A 16453-nucleotide genomic window follows, 5' to 3' on the forward strand; every position below is an offset into this window, starting at 1 on the left:
TCAAGCTGTCCAACAGAAATCAGATTTCTTTTGAGGCCAGGAATATGTCTCACTCCTGTCAGCTTCCAGGTGGTCTGGTTTGGCAACTTTAGTCGGATGTCTCCTTTTCCGACGATCTTTAAGGTTTCATCATCAGCAAGATGAACCTTCCCAAAATCACCACTGACATAGTTCTCCATGATTTCTCGACATGGGGTGGAGTGGAAAGATGCCCCTGAATCCAAGATCCATGATTCAATCGGACTGTTGACGCTTAAAATCATGGCATCACCTGTCTCCTCCGTCATGTTGGCAGATTCCTGTGCGCCGGTATTTTTCTTCGGTGCTCGGCAATCTCTTTTGAAGTGACCCTTTTTGCCGCAATTATAACAGGTAAAATCTTTATTTCCTGTTCTTGATTTGCCCCTTCTAGATTTTGATCTGCCACGATTTGAATTTCTTTCTGAAGTTCTCCCTCTAGACTCCGTGTGTAAGGCTGAGGAGGTTGATGCTTCACCCGATTCTCTTCGTCGAATTTCTTCACTCAATACCAGATCTCGAACATCGTCGAATTTTAATTTGCTGTTTCCCGACGAACTGCTGACTGCTGTAACAGTAGCATTCCAACTGTCTGGTAGAGATGATAAGAGAATTAAAGCTCGAACTTCATCATCGAACTCAATTTCCACTGAACTCAACTGGGTTGTGATTGTGTTGAGTTCATTTAGGTGTGCCACCGATGCCCCTTCCGCCATCCGCAAATTGAATAATCGCCTCATCAAATGAACTTTGTTTGAGGCCGATGGCTTCTCGTACATACTGGAGAGAGCCGCCATAAGACCCGCCGTGGTCTTTTCCTTTGCTATGTTAAAAGCAACATTGCGGGATAACGTCAGTCGGATAACTCCGAGGGCTTGTCTGTCGAGAAGAGCCCAATCTTCATCCTTCATGCCCTCTGGTTGCTTTCCTGAGAGAGGTTGATATAGATTTTTCTGGTACAAAAAATCTTCAATCTGCATCTTCCAAAAGCCAAAGTCCGCACCATCGAACTTTTCAATTTTCACCTTCCCTTCGTCTGCAGCCATCGCTCCCACTCGAATCTGGCTTCGTTTGGATCGTTTCTGACAATTCTTGCGAATCACCGTGTATTAGAACACCACCGTCGACAAACTCGTATCGCCGACCGAATTTCACTATTCACGAAATTCACTATTCACGTGAATAGTAATGAATAGTAACCTCGCAGAAAATTTGACAAAATTCACAACCAAAAGCTCTGATTACCAGTTGTTAGGAAAATAAACCGAGTACAAGTAATTTCCCTTTAACCAGATTAGTGAGAATGCGAAATAAAAGCGGAAAAATAATACCCGAAAATTGATAACGGAGTTCAGCCAATTGTGCTTACGTCTCCGGGCTGCTGCAGATCTTTTACTAAGAGAGAAAATTTACAGGTGTTTACAAAACACTCACTACTCACAAGAAAGCTCTCTAGTATAGGAAGAAAGAAATGTTTTGGGATGATTTTGAAGCTAAATGGGTAAGGGTATTTATAGTAGAAACTTAGGGACTAATCTTTGAAAATACCCTAAAGTGCAATGACTAAAGTGAATTTACCCATTCCTATTTTCAACAAACATCTACCAAAATTTTACCAAACTTTGAAAAACATTTTTCAAAGAAACATTTACCAAACTTTGAAAAAACATTTTCCAAAGTTGGTTGCCAAACTTTGAAACTTTTAACATTGTATTCATCTCTAGCTTGTTTTAACCCGGAATGGGACTTTTGAAATTTATACTATGTGAACATCCATTCCTGATTTTAAAGATTACTTAAACGTACTTTTAAATATTATCATAGCAATTATATTAATTAAGATATGATTTAATTAATAGTAAAAGAATTAGTTTCATATTAGCTTGTGTCAAATAAATCTACGTGGCTGAATATATAATATTAAGGCACAAAAAGAAGCGATATCCTATAAAGTAGCACCAGGCTGCCTTTCGTTTCACTAACTAGTAAACCATTAGTTAGGGTAGACAGGCATCTCTCTCGACGTTGTCTCTCCGAGTATGTCTGGTGTGTGGCTGTTCGACAAGAAAGGTGTGGCTCGCTTGATATCCAATCCTACCAGAGAATCCTTCGAGCATAAAGATCCAATTTGTCCCGGAACCTCAACCGCTCCCGGGGCTCGACCACGGGTTCTGGTCTACCTCCCAACCAACCAAGTCATCAAATCCTACGCCGAGCTCGAACAGCGCCTGGCTGAACTTGGTTGGACTCGATACTACAACTTCAGCCAACCTCACTTGCTCCAATTCCACAAATCAGAGAACTCGGCTGACCTCATTTCCCTCCCCAGAAATTTCGCCCATTTCAGGTCCTTCCATATGTATGACATTGTAGTAAAAAATCGGTCCTTCTTTGAAGTACGTGAAACCCCTTAGTGAAATGACATTGTGCCTCATTGCACGACATCAAACACAAGTATACATTCAATGTAGCTGACTGGAATCTATCCTTGTCTTTTTTCGGCTACAAGAACAACCTTTTAGAAAATTAATGTTTTCTTCTCATGTTTAAGTTGTTTTAAGGAGTGATGTTCGGTTCACGTTTTGTGTTATTTCTTTTATCTGATTCGTTCTGTTTTCTCATTGCCGATTGGTCTCTCTTTTTCTTATTACATACAGGTGTAGAACCAAGTCAAAGCTCTCAGTTTTCTCAGTGTGCATATATTGTTTTTGTTTGATATTGCATGCATGTGAATATGATGAGAATTGTGGTTATCTTATATTCAATCTCAACAATTTATTTATATGGTATGTATTCCAAATAATAAAATGATATATCTTAATGAATTTATTTATTAATATAAAAATGGAATCAATTAAATCCACGGAATGTACCCTAGAAGTAGGAGTATATCTTGAACAAAGTTGAGAGTTTTTGGTATCTCATCGATTAGTTGAATTATCAATCTCTCTTTAGTTTGGATTTCAATCCAAAGGAAATGAAGACCAAAAACTTATTGCGTGGATAGACAGATGGAGCTGAGGTTTCATAGCAGTGGCAGGAGAGTTGGAGATCATAATAATTACATGCCCCTATCCTGTAAGCTAGGTGACGATATTTCTTAATCACGTGAAATTCCAAAAGGCGGTCAACCAGGGTAGCAGAGGTGCTACGTAGTTGAGGTACAATACTTGATTTGACATAACAATGAGTTTTCATATAGTCCTTCTGTTGCAGGCGGCGTGTGCTTGCTAAATTTGTTGCAGTCAACCTTGACCTACGATTCATAGGTACGTGTTTCGAGAGCTGAAACTGCTCATGCATGCTGCAAGCAGCAGCCCATCCCCCAAATCTTCTTTTCCTATTCCATTTCTGTTTGATACTCTTTGTCCTTTTCCTTTTCTTTGAGATTTACTTCACTTTCCCCTCATCATTACAATTTAGTTTCACCTAGTTAGATTGGAATGAACATGATTCATTACATCTTAGCTACGGCCTACAGTAAATATTTACTCTTGCTTCTTTGGATTTCAACCACCAAACTTAACTCTTGTTACGCTAATATCCAATCTTCTCCTCAAGTATTGTTCCTAAAACACTATTCAACAAACTTACAGTTGCAGAATATCTCCCCCCCCCCCCCACACACACAAAAAATCATTTTAAGCAATAAATTTATGAAATTTTACAATCGAATAATAATTGAGAGATTTCAAGGCCTCCATCCTATAACCTCTATCATCACCTTGTCCTGGAGACAATGACCACAACTCATGATACAAGGTGATATTGGGGTAGGCAACTAATGGAGCTTCTTGGATAATCCAACTTCCGACCACCAAAAACCAGTTTTATATATATATATATAAATTTTTAGATTGGTTATAGTATTATTCATTCGCACACTAAAAGAAATAAACCGCAACCAATCGATTAATCCACTATTATCTTTAACTCGATAAATCTCTTTAAACCATCATGTCACTTTTACATTTCTAAGACTCAAAACTTTATTTAAAATCGATTTCAAGTTTTATTTTAATACTTCAAATCAATTTAATAATTTTTTTAACAATTTTTACTGGCTGTTGACTTAATATATAGACTGAGAGCTTACAACCACTTGCTTATAAAAGAAAAAATATAACAACTGAGAATTTTTAACCGCTTATTTTACAGATTATTAACTTAATTTAATAATTTTAAATGATATATTAACAACAATAATATATACTAATATGTTAAGATGTGATGAGATTACTACACCTTGATTTTTACTACATACTAATATATATATTAATAAAACATTGTTTTGGTTTGCATTAATTTTAAAATTCAATTTTGGACAACCTTCTTTCTATCTCTTGTAAAAATATGGATTTTTATAGTATATGTATTAAAAATATGGATTTTTATAGTATATGTATTAAAAATCATGTTATATATTATGCATAATTGATGATACGTGTATTAATAGTATCTTAATAGTTTAACTTCATTATATAATTTATATAAATAGCTAAAGTAAGTATTATTAAAAAAAACCTAAACAGTAAAACGGTGCGTACAGGCTTTAGACTTAAAATGGCTTAAAAACGAGTAAAAGCGATACCGCCGCTTGAGTTAATTAGTTGTTTGTTCTCTCTGATTCGGAACATAAATCGACGACGCTACTACGATTACAGCTCTGCCAAACGCGACGGGATCTCGGTGAGTTCGTTGATAGTTGATTTATGTTATTCCATTTTGATGCTTTTAAGCAATTACACTGGTTCGGTTTAGCTATACGAATATCGGACTCTGATTTTGAACATTTATTGTTATTTTATACAATTTTCTGTTTTGTTTCTTACAATAATTTGTCGGAAGCTGAATAAGCTTAATGGAAATATGTTTTCAACTGCGTCATATAACCATGGGGATTTGTGGTTACTATTAGGGTTCTTAATACATTGGGGGCGAAACAAAGTTTCAGCTAAAAAATGGATTTAGGTTTCAAGTACTAGATATATTAGAATTTTGGGGAACCCTGCAATTGTTTCTGTAAATAGTTAATTTTGGTTGACTAAACATGTTTTGCTGCTTAGTTCGCTTCTAAATATTCCAAATTAGTATGTTGCTTTAAAGGATTAAAATCTGATCTGTTTCAATTATTATTATAAAGCAAGAAATTAGAGACTATATATTCAAAGTGTCATAGGTAATATATTTACAATACATTAAACCATTTTTTGGGAAATGATGTTTTATTTCTAGCTATTGTGGATATGTATGGCACTTTATTTGAAGTAATTCATCAACTGATATATTGCTAGGTTGGGTGAATAAATAAGACGTTAAAATGTTGGGGAAAGGAAGAAAAATGTCTGGTAGAGAGACTGTTGCAGCAAACTACGCTTTTGGCCCGGGCGAAGATGATGTCATTATAAAACACAGGCTTCTGACCCGTACAACTACTACGAGAGGTGAACCACCATTGAAGAAACTTCAAAGGAAGTTTACCTCATTCGTCTTAGAGGTTGAAAAGGATGAAGATAACTACAATGATTGTGCAAAACTTTCCAAGGCTTTCTTACAAGAGTTGTCCACTTTTGAGATTCCTTTACTAAAGAGTAAAGCTGTTATTGAGGCAAATCTTAGAGAGAAGGAGAATTTTAATGAGTTAAAAGATGAGATAAATCGGCAAATATCACTGGCACAGACTGATATAGAAGATCTAAAGAAACAACTAGAGGAAAGTAAGATTGAGAGGCAACACAAGGAGGAGTGTGAGGCGATTAGGAAACTAATTGCCGCACAGCCACCAAGATCAGAGACACAGAAAAGCATAAGAGAGATAGAGAAAGAGATCGCCGCATTAGAGGCAGAGAATACTGCTGGTTCAAGATTACTGGAGCTTCGGAAAAAACAGTTTGCGTTGCTTCTGCATGTGGTATGTTTAATTCTGCAACTTAAATACAGTTTTCAGTGTTTCTGTTCTAAACATGATCGAATTGAAATGTCTTTTGCGATGCTTGAAATATATTTGTTTCCTGATATATCTTGAATGTGAGAATATGATCTCTTGAGATCCTCTCCATGAACACACTGTTTCTTCATGTAACATTGTCTCCATGTTTAATCTCTCTTGAATCTTATGTATTTCCTAAAGCTGTCCTTGCTGCTGGTCCCATTTCATGTTAATCTCATTGCCTGGGGTCATCTAGAGTCTGAGTTTGTTTGTTTTCGTATGCACATTGGCACTTAAGTTTGTGATTGAGCTACTTCAGTTCAAGATGTATGTCACTAATCTCATCTGGTGTCCCTTTATGCTTTGGTCTGTCACCCTCAATGCCTTGCCTTTCTGTGCTGTGTTGCACGGTATTGGATAACATGTATGAATGATGAATCTGTATGCTGCAGTACTCAAAATCACCTAAAAGACAGGTTGAATCTGTATGATATGTGTTACTAAACTTTGTTACTGTGCTACATCATCACTCGTGTAGGTGGATGAGTTGCAAAATACCATAGAGGAGGAACAGAAGAATTTGATTGAGGAGATGAGAATGGTGACTGAAGAGCAGAAGAATGGGATAGAAGATGCTAATGGGGGCTCTGAAGCCATAGCTGTTGATTAGCTTGGAGCTGCATCCAAGTTTCGCGGTTGTAAGGTTTTGTAGTTTCAAATCATGATCATTTCCATTCGAATAGTAGTTTTGAAGTTCAATGTTGTTGCACATCAGAATATTCTTAATAAGTTGTAACTTATTTAGCTAAAGATTCTATCGTTGATGGTCTATAATTGACATGGGATGTAGAAAGTTGGCTCGATGATCTCCACATTTATATGAATGTCAATGAAACGAAGAATGTTTTAATCCAAGAGATCATTTGAGTTCCCAGTATTTTTGGATTATTTGTTCGTGCATTTATCAATGATCTCCACGTTTATATGAATTTCAATAAAACGAAGAATGTTTGAATCCAATAGATCACCACTGTTATCTCTTAGTACATGGTAGATGGTTTTCAGTCAGCAGTGAAGTGAAATATGCTGCACGCATGGATGCAAATAGCATGTATTAGCCTTGCAGCCGAGAATTGTATTCTGTTATTAAATGTTCATCCTTGGATTACCTCCATTTCTCCCTCCAAGTATGTTTAATTCTTTTTCTAAATTTTTATTGTGTTTCGAGCTTACAGCTAGACCGTGAGAACTGGTCTAACTCAATCACTAAGTTTATGGTAAAAACATAGGAATCAGACCACAATAGGCTTTTGACAAGGGTAAGAAAACACAAATGGAGGGCTCACAACAACCTTATTTGTTATCGTCAAAATAAAAATAATAATACAGACGCAAAACTGGTATCTTCCATGAGAATGATCTATTTGTTGAGATGATATAAATATTAAAAAATTCTTTCGTAAACAACTGTAAATCCCCAGTAACACCCTGCATTTCATCTGAGGAGAACCCTATTCATCCAAAGGAAAATTCTACTTCATAAGCAAAAACATTTTGAGCCCCATTAATGGTTGTTCAAGTAGGCTTTTAATCTTGTGTTGCAGCCTGGGAGTTGAGCTCCGCAAACCTCATGCCTACACGCATTGAATGCTTTAAGACTTCTCGGCACATCGCATGACGCAGGTTTCTTCTTGCTTCTGCAGGGTCTTGCGAGTGAAGTTGTCAACACAGTCGGTGAAACATCTCTCCGCCAGTGAATTGTACATTCTCAAACTAAAGAATTAAAATAAAAATCAAATCAAAGGACACCAATTAAGAGCATTAGTTAACCAATAAAGGTTTCTTTGGTTGGCTAAGGGGAATTTGCGCTTTAAGCAACAGGAAAAAGAGTTTACATTTTACAAAGCCTTCCATCCAAATCATTGGTAAATACTAATCGCTACATGGATATAATGGTGATAGTATCCTTCTAAATCCAATCTCAACATACACCAAATCCGGCTTTATATTTCTTTGCTAGTGCTGTAGAAAAGGTATTTGCACTGCTATAAACGATGCCAATAAGTCTATAATACAACAATGTCATAGCCATCACTTGTTCACCCACTTCAGATGTGCACTGCTACAAACTACGGAATAACCGAACCCGCAGTGATTATAACACTTACAAAAAAGTTAGTTGAATCAACAATGCTTCATTTTTTGGGTTCAAATAACACTTCATGTTTATACAAGCAAAAGGCAAATATAAATTTAAGGATCTAAACAATGCGGACTAATCAAGGAGGTAAGTAGCTATAATCCAAATAAAAATGTGTCATCAACTTATCACACAAATTTCACATGAAAGTAAATACAATGAAAATGCAGGCTACAATTAACAAAAAAAAGGGGGTTACATTACAGAAATGTGGCTCCCAAAACGTCCAGAGGCAACATAATGTAAAAAACGCTGCATTGGTTTTAAGGAGAACATCTCTTTAGCTTCTCATCATACACAGATGAATTTGACCCAGATGTGAAATTTGGGACACTGCACTTATCCCCACTCTGAGAAGCTAATCCATAAACAAACCTAATAAACAGTTCGACGGGTTTCCTAAAACTACATATCTTGACATTCAGCTTCCTCAGTTGCGTTAAATTTAGGGGATTTAAAGGGGGGGGGATGGAAAGTTTTTAGAAAAATAAGAGTGAACGAATCACCTGTCACGAAGCTGGAGGTGGTCAATCATGGCGGACATTCGGTTCTTATCTTCTTCAGGGAGACCCTCGAGCCCTGCTAAAATGTTCTTGTCCATTCTGGATCTTGGCTTTTACGAATGGAATTTCTTTTTAGGGAGTTTCGCTTTGTTCTGGTGATTGAAAGGAGATACGTAGGGGTTATAAGGAGAGAAACCCTAGGACTTTGCTTTGATTCAAGACCTTAATGGGCCTCAATTTGACACTGAGGCCGTGTTATGGGCCGGCATATCAGACATAAGATCATACATCCACGGTTAAAAATGAGGACAGATCAAATATCTACAAATTTTATTTTCAATTTATATTAAAATATGATTCTTTTATTTATTTATTTTAGATAAGTTTGTATAATACCCGAGAAAAAAACCAGTCTAAAGTGCTACAGCACCAAATACAACTAGAATATAACTACTATTTACAAAATCTTTCAATTTACTCATTAATTCATATCAATAGAATCAGACCTATCAATATTTTCCCCCAATCTTACCTAAACAACCTCTTTTACAATATCCAGAGAGAAAACAGAACGTGCACCATCTTTACGATTCTTTTATTTATATATTATAAAAGTATTATTATTATTTGAATTTACATTTACATTAAATGTTATTTTTATTTATTTAAATCTATAAGATTTAAATTATATATCAAATATTTTTATATATTAAAAATTATATAATCTAAATCTAAATCTTCTTTAAAAAATCATTTGATAATCTAAAATTAGATTCAGATATCTGAATTTGTATGTGTAATGTATAAATTTAGATAACGAATATCATAATATTTATTTAATTGTAATAAATAATAATTTTAATATCTAAGTCTATATTTTCTAAAAATTATAAAAATAAATTGAAGACTTCATATGACTTTTAAATATGTTACCTCGAAAACAACCATCGGGTGCCCAAAATAGAAAACGAAAAAAACAAGAACAAGAAATGGCTAATTCTTTACATGAGTCTTTAGATAGATTTATTGTTAGACCGGTTAAACCTTGTAACACCCCAATTTAGGGGCTAAATTTAAGAAAATATAAATTGGTGGATTTAATTTGGTATTTTGAAAGAAATAAGGGATTAAATTGTAAGATTTCAAAGTTGACAGACCGTTTTAAGAAGTGCAGGAAGTTCAATGGCTAAACTCTTGGTTTAGCCATTTTTAATTATGAGATGTTATAAACCCCCCAGACTCCCGTATGTTTCTGGAAAATTTTCCAGTTTTCCTCTCCCGTTCTCCCTACTTCGAACTCCGATCTACTCGCCGTCCGACCTCTGATCGACGAGCCGAAACCACCATCGTGTTCGTTGCCAACCAAGGAACAAAACCCCTCAAACCTTTCGTCGTGAATCATCACCGTTCGTCGTGAATTTCAGTCGGAAGTATCGTCGGTAATAACTCGGTTTTAGTTGGTTTTTCATCGATTCACGACGATCGGGTCATCCGTTTACGACACCTCCCGAACCATCGTGTTCCTTGTGCCGTTCCGAGTCCACCGGTGTTCTTCTTTTTCTCCGGCGGCGGCGGCGCGTTGGGAGGTGAACCGGTCAAACTTCCCGATTTGTTGAAATCGAGCTCTCCGCCGTTCAAAATTGTGAACCGAGCTTTGTAAGTATCTCGAAATCGCTCAAAATAATTTTTAGAAATTTTTCCGGGATTTTATCACTGTTCACGCGCCCCCACGCGCCGCCACTGCGCGTGGGGAAGGAAAAAGTGACCGGTTTGACCGGTTTTGGAATTGTTTTGACCGGTTTGACCGGTCACAACCCGACCCGACCCGTTGACCCGACCCGACCCGTTTACCTGACCCTTGACCGTTGACCCGTTGACTGTTGACCGGAGTTGACCACTGTTGACCAAAACTTTGACCGGCTTTGATCGGGCATTAAACGACCTTTGACTTCGACGAGTATACCTATCCTGACATTTTTTTGACGTTCCAAATCCGATTCCGCTGTCCGTTTTCGAAATTCGAACCTGAAGGCCTCGTAATTGTCAGTCAAACCCGTTGACTTTGATTTTGACCGAAAATTCCAAATTTCCGAAAATTCATATTTTATGCTTTCGACGTCCTGAATCCGAATCCGAAGTCCGTTTCGCCAAATTCAAACCCGGTAAGCCGTCTTTCACTGATTTATCACCCGATTCGATCCGTTTATCGTAATTAAGCTCCGTTTCTGATATAATTTATGTTGATATGTATCTGAGGAATTATTGGAAGTTGAATTGAAGATCAAAGGCGTTCGAATGGAATTTTTATGGTCGATCAGTATTACACGGAAATCGAGGTAATACTTTACTACCTCTTTATGCTTTATGGAACATGTTGGTATTGATAAATGCATGAATGGAAATGTTTGGTCTCATATGTGTAATTAATGAAGATCTACACTAGGTACGAATACGGTAGAAAGTAGATAACTGAATATGGCTCAGATGACTATTATAAGAAATTGGAGGACGGTTTGAATTAAATTACAAGTTCCGGAATTAAGTAATAAAAGAATTAACCATGGATTGTAGATTATAATTTATCTCATGAAAGGTACTTAGATGATAAATTAAGAGAATATTTCGATTAGGGAAAATTACGAAATTACCCTTATGTTGGAAAATGATAAGAATTGTCTCTGGAAGTGGATTAATAAATCTGAAAAGAATTATTGATCTGCTAAAACTATTGATGTGCATAAGAAATGTTAGTTTTACTTGGAAATTATGGAGAACCGGTTTTAACCCCAAGAAGGTTTATGCAAGATACTAGAAGTGTGTTAAGGGAATTATTTCAAGATCAGAGATTGTTCAAGAAAGCAATTAATCATAGGATCTCTAAATTATATTATTTTCGTTAAGAGCTAATATCGAACTTATCTGGCTAAGAAATTACGGAAATGCCTTAAGAGGTAGAATAGTCTGAGATGACTCTGAATGAGAAAATACTTAGAGGATTCGTACTTAACTCGAATAAGTACGGATTTAATTTTTAAGATCCCGACTTAGTGCAGGAAAATTTATGATATTCCGTTTGTAAAGTCTGAGAAGACACTTGACCTGAAAATATTCGAATAATGAGTAAATACTGGAAGAGTAATTTATCGGGGGTATTCTGCTATCAGAATTGTTCGAAAGGACTGAAGTAAATGATAAGATTGAATTAAATAATAAGATCGGATGGAAGGAAAAGATTGAAATACCGTGAATCTGTAAAATGACCAAAATACCCCTGTAATAGAAATGACCCAAGAATATCACCAAGCTCAGGAATGATTGAATATCCTCGAGCTCTGAAATGAATGGAATAAAACTGAACATCAAAATTTCCAAAATACCCTTATGGCCTAAATTAAGTAAATGTCTTGGATTAATTAAGGAATCCAAGTAAGATAAGTATTGGACTACCTTTAAAGGTAATGGAAAACAATTCAAGTGAATAGATCAACCCTAAAGCTATGTCAATACCTGAATGACATAGATATTACTGGAACATGTGTTCATTTTCTCAAGTTTGGCTCGATGATAAATTTTGGAAGTATTCAACTCAGCTCTAGATTGTATTCAGTACTAAGAATTGGACGTTTGTTCAACAATCAACCACGAAGACCAAATTGAATGGGATGGAAGTACAACATGTATCTGAAATTCAGGAACGTTTGAATTACTCTGGAAAATTCTAAAGTAACTGGAATGGAGATGACTGCTAAATGAAATAGGTAACCTCAATGACTGAGGATTTAGTAAGTGATTTGGATAAGTCTGAAAACTCTGATGAGTTTACGTGGTGTACAATTACATTGGGTTATGAACAAATTAATCAAGTACGTCAACATTTCATGATATTGTGGAAGCGTGGAAATGAAATAAAGTCATTGGAAGATTTATTCAGCGATAATTCCGAAAATGGTCTATGGACAAGAATTTGTGGTATTAAAGAGTAAATACCCTAGAAGGAAAATGAATTGACCAGTCGACATAGATTGTTAAGGTTCTGAATCTTCGTTCTCAAGTTGTTCGATTATCCGATCAATCGACATGGATGTAAAGGATTCTGAATACCCTTCTGATTACGTACAGCTTCTGAAAACTGTCCGAATAAGATAATATCCTGATAATTCACATTCTGAATAACTGATGATTCTGTCAGTTAATGAACTCTTTCAAATAGTGATTCTAAATTCTGATATCCTATCGGTATACTGAATATTCATGTTTCTCTACCTGTTAAGATTATCCAATACCTCTGAATAATATCTGTAAACTCTGGTGTGTTCCCTAATCATATAAATATTTTATCTGATTTCCGACTTGAATTCTGTTATGATCCTGACCTGGATTCTGATATGATATTGACATGGATTCTGATCTGATACATGACCTGGATTCTGATATGATACTTGACTTGAATTATGTTTTGATTTTTGATATATCCGTTTACGGACGGAACATGTTTTATTGGGGGTATTGTTGGAGGAAGATTACTTGGAGGTTCCTTGGCTGTGTGCTCAGGGCCTTACTTACCGTTCCTCGGCTGTGTGCTCAGGGCCTTACTGTTAGTGACGGGGTTGTATGGTTCTGGGGAACCTATACATTTTGTTCGTGACGGATGGGGGTATATATATATATGTTTTAAAAAGATCTGAAAAGTTACATGGTTTTTGGGAACACACTAGAAAACCTATTCTGATCTCCTGAACTCAGTCATCCGAAATATTTCTCTGAAACAAAAGCTCATTGTCCGTTACCACCTGAAATATCAGTAGGATCTCTACTCAACATAAAAATCTGTAAATATCTGAACCAATAAGGAAAATATGTTTATCTGTATCTGCACGTTTTTCAGCATCATCTGGTAGTTCTGTATTACTGAGCTTTCCAAAGCTCACTCTATTACTCACCTTTTCAGGTTAAAAGAATTGTACCAATGCATCCATCGACTTCAGTAAGGGAGTCCTTCCGGTGTTGTTGCAGAGTATGGTACATGTGATTAGGGGGCATGTAATTGTATTTTGATTTATATACGAGTCTGGAAATCTGTTTTATTTTTAAATAGTGACAACTGATTTTATAAGTTACATGTTTCAATAAAAGTTTTAAAATTTCCGCTATTTTTATAGTGGTCGCTCCGGTGGCCCTAATGTGACTTCCCGGATCGGATCGGTTACCCGCATCGGTCTGGGGGGTTACATTTAGTGGTATCAGAGCTATGGTTTGAGTCAAGATTTTTCAAGATAGACCGGCCGGTCAAATGTCAAAATATGTCTGATCAGTACATGCCCCTAGACTGCAATCGTACCTCTCTGAGCCGGAACTCCAGGGCTGAGTCCCTATCTGTATTGAGTAAACCAAAGTTTCTATCTGCTAAGGCTATACTTGTACAAAAAGGAATACCAGTAACATCTGTCTAAACGCTGTAAAGTATCTCATGAGCCATGTGAGAGTTATTCATCTGAGAATTTCTGACTCGACTCCGGAAATGAAATTGAGATATGTTGCTGCTCTACGAGCCTATTCACGTATCCAATGCTGAATTGATTTCACAAGAATAAAGTTGTTCTGATTATTTACTTGGACTGAGGGAGAATTCTGAAGAGATTGATTACTCGAGAAAATTTTAAATTCTTTTATTGAAATAAGGAAAATTTATGATAAGAATATATGCTCAGCTGGTTAAGGATAAGTGGAGGAATCGTACTTTTATAAAAGCTATTGATAGATTTGAAAGAATTGATGGAAGTTTTATTTATGCAATTATGTGACATGAATGAATTTCGAGGACGAAATTTTTTTTAAGGAGGGGAGAATTGTAACACCCCAATTTAGGGGCTAAATTTAAGAAAATATAAATTGGTGGATTTAATTTGGTATTTTGAAAGAAATAAGGGATTAAATTGTAAGATTTCAAAGTTGACAGACCGTTTTAAGAAGTGCAGGAAGTTCAATGGCTAAACTCTTGGTTTAGCCATTTTTAATTATGAGATGTTATAAACCCCCCAGACTCCCGTATGTTTCTGGAAAATTTTCCAGTTTTCCTCTCCCGTTCTCCCTACTTCGAACTCCGATCTACTCGCCGTCCGACCTCTGATCGACGAGCCGAAACCACCATCGTGTTCGTTGCCAACCAAGGAACAAAACCCCTCAAACCTTTCGTCGTGAATCATCACCGTTCGTCGTGAATTTCAGTCGGAAGTATCGTCGGTAATAACTCGGTTTAGTTGGTTTTTCATCGATTCACGACGATCGGGTCATCCGTTTACGACACCTCCCGAACCATCGTGTTCCTTGTGCCGTTCCGAGTCCACCGGTGTTCTTCTTTTTCTCCGGCGGCGGCGGCGCGTTGGGAGGTGAACCGGTCAAACTTCCCGATTTGTTGAAATCGAGCTCTCCGCCGTTCAAATTGTGAACCGAGCTTTGTAAGTATCTCGAAATCGCTCAAAATAATTTTTAGAAATTTTTCCGGGATTTTATCACTGTTCACGCGCCCCCACGCGCCGCCACTGCGCGTGGGGAAGGAAAAAGTGACCGGTTTGACCGGTTTTGGAATTGTTTTGACCGGTTTGACCGGTCACAACCCGACCCGACCCGTTGACCCGACCCGACCCGTTTACCCGACCCGTTGACCGTTGACCCGTTGACTGTTGACCGGAGTTGACCACTGTTGACCAAAACTTTGACCGGCTTTGATCGGGCATTAAACGACCTTTGACTTCGACCGAGTATACCTATCCTGACATTTTTTTGACGTTCCAAATCCGATTCCGCTGTCCGTTTTTCGAAATTCGAACCTGAAGGCCTCGTAATTGTCAGTCAAACCCGTTGACTTTGATTTTGACCGAAAATTCCAAATTTCCGAAAATTCATATTTTATGCTTTCGACGTCCTGAATCCGAATCCGAAGTCCGTTTCGCCAAATTCAAACCCGGTAAGCCGTCTTTCACTGATTTATCACCCGATTCGATCCGTTTATCGTAATTAAGCTCCGTTTCTGATATAATTTATGTTGATATGTATCTGAGGAATATTGGAAGTTGAATTGAAGATCAAAGGCGTTCGAATGGAATTTTTATGGTCGATCAGTATTACACGGAAATCGAGGTAATACTTTACTACCTCTTTATGCTTTATGGAACATGTTGGTATTGATAAATGCATGAATGGAAATGTTTGGTCTCATATGTGTAATTAATGAAGATCTACACTAGGTACGAATACGGTAGAAAGTAGATAACTGAATATGGCTCAGATGACTATTATAAGAAATTGGAGGACGGTTTGAATTAAATTACAAGTTCCGGAATTAAGTAATAAAAGAATTAACCATGGATTGTAGATTATAATTTATCTCATGAAAGGTACTTAGATGATAAATTAAGAGAATATTTCGATTAGGGAAAATTACGAAATTACCCTTATGTTGGAAAATGATAAGAATTGTCTCTGGAAGTGGATTAATAAATCTGAAAAGAATTATTGATCTGCTAAAACTATTGATGTGCATAAGAAATGTTAGTTTTACTTGGAAATTATGGAGAACCGGTTTTTAACCCCAAGAAGGTTTATGCAGATACTAGAAGTGTGTTAAGGGAATTATTTCAAGATCAGAGATTGTTCAAGAAAGCAATTAATCATAGGATCTCTAAATTATATTATTTTCGTTAAGAGCTAATATCGAACTTATCTGGCTAAGAAATTACGGAAATGCCTTAAGAGGTAGAATAGTCTGAGATGACTCTGAATGAGAAAATACTTAGAGGATTCGTA

The 16453-nt window shown here is 36.6% G+C and overlaps 1 protein-coding gene and 1 pseudogene across 2 annotated transcripts; one reads left to right on the forward strand and one right to left on the reverse strand.

The window, feature by feature from the left end:
* The first annotated feature begins 4620 nt into the window (after positions 1-4620).
* On the forward strand, positions 4621-6786 carry LOC120189421 (THO complex subunit 7A-like). 2 transcript variants are annotated; one of them, XM_039192708.1, is made up of 4 exons: positions 4621-4707; positions 5313-5929; positions 6486-6645; positions 6693-6754. In XM_039192708.1, the coding sequence occupies exons 2-3, from the start codon at positions 5339-5341 to the stop codon at positions 6615-6617; spliced, it is 723 nt and encodes a 240-aa protein (XP_039048639.1). In that variant the 5' UTR covers positions 4621-4707; positions 5313-5338; the 3' UTR covers positions 6618-6645; positions 6693-6754. The 2 variants fall into 2 exon arrangements, with proteins under 2 accessions (XP_039048639.1, XP_039048638.1); XM_039192707.1 differs by having other exon boundaries at positions 6486-6786.
* Positions 6787-7277: 491 nt separating this feature from the next.
* On the reverse strand, positions 7278-8814 carry LOC120189423 (annotated as a pseudogene).
* Between the last annotated feature and the right edge of the window lie 7639 nt (positions 8815-16453).

This window comes from Hibiscus syriacus, unplaced genomic scaffold (assembly GCF_006381635.1).
Source record: "Hibiscus syriacus cultivar Baekdansim isolate YM2019G1 unplaced genomic scaffold, ASM638163v2 tig00116954_pilon, whole genome shotgun sequence".
Classification (NCBI taxonomy): Eukaryota; Viridiplantae; Streptophyta; class Magnoliopsida; order Malvales; family Malvaceae; genus Hibiscus; species Hibiscus syriacus.

Excerpts from the sequence above, each read along its gene's own strand:
- LOC120189421 (XM_039192707.1), top strand. The coding sequence starts at position 5,339 with ATGTTGGGGAAAGGAAGAAAAATGTCTGGTAGAGAGACTGTTGCAGCA. Across the intron at positions 5,930-6,485 it reads TTGCGTTGCTTCTGCATGTG|GTGGATGAGTTGCAAAATAC; the intron begins GTATGTTTAATT and ends TCACTCGTGTAG.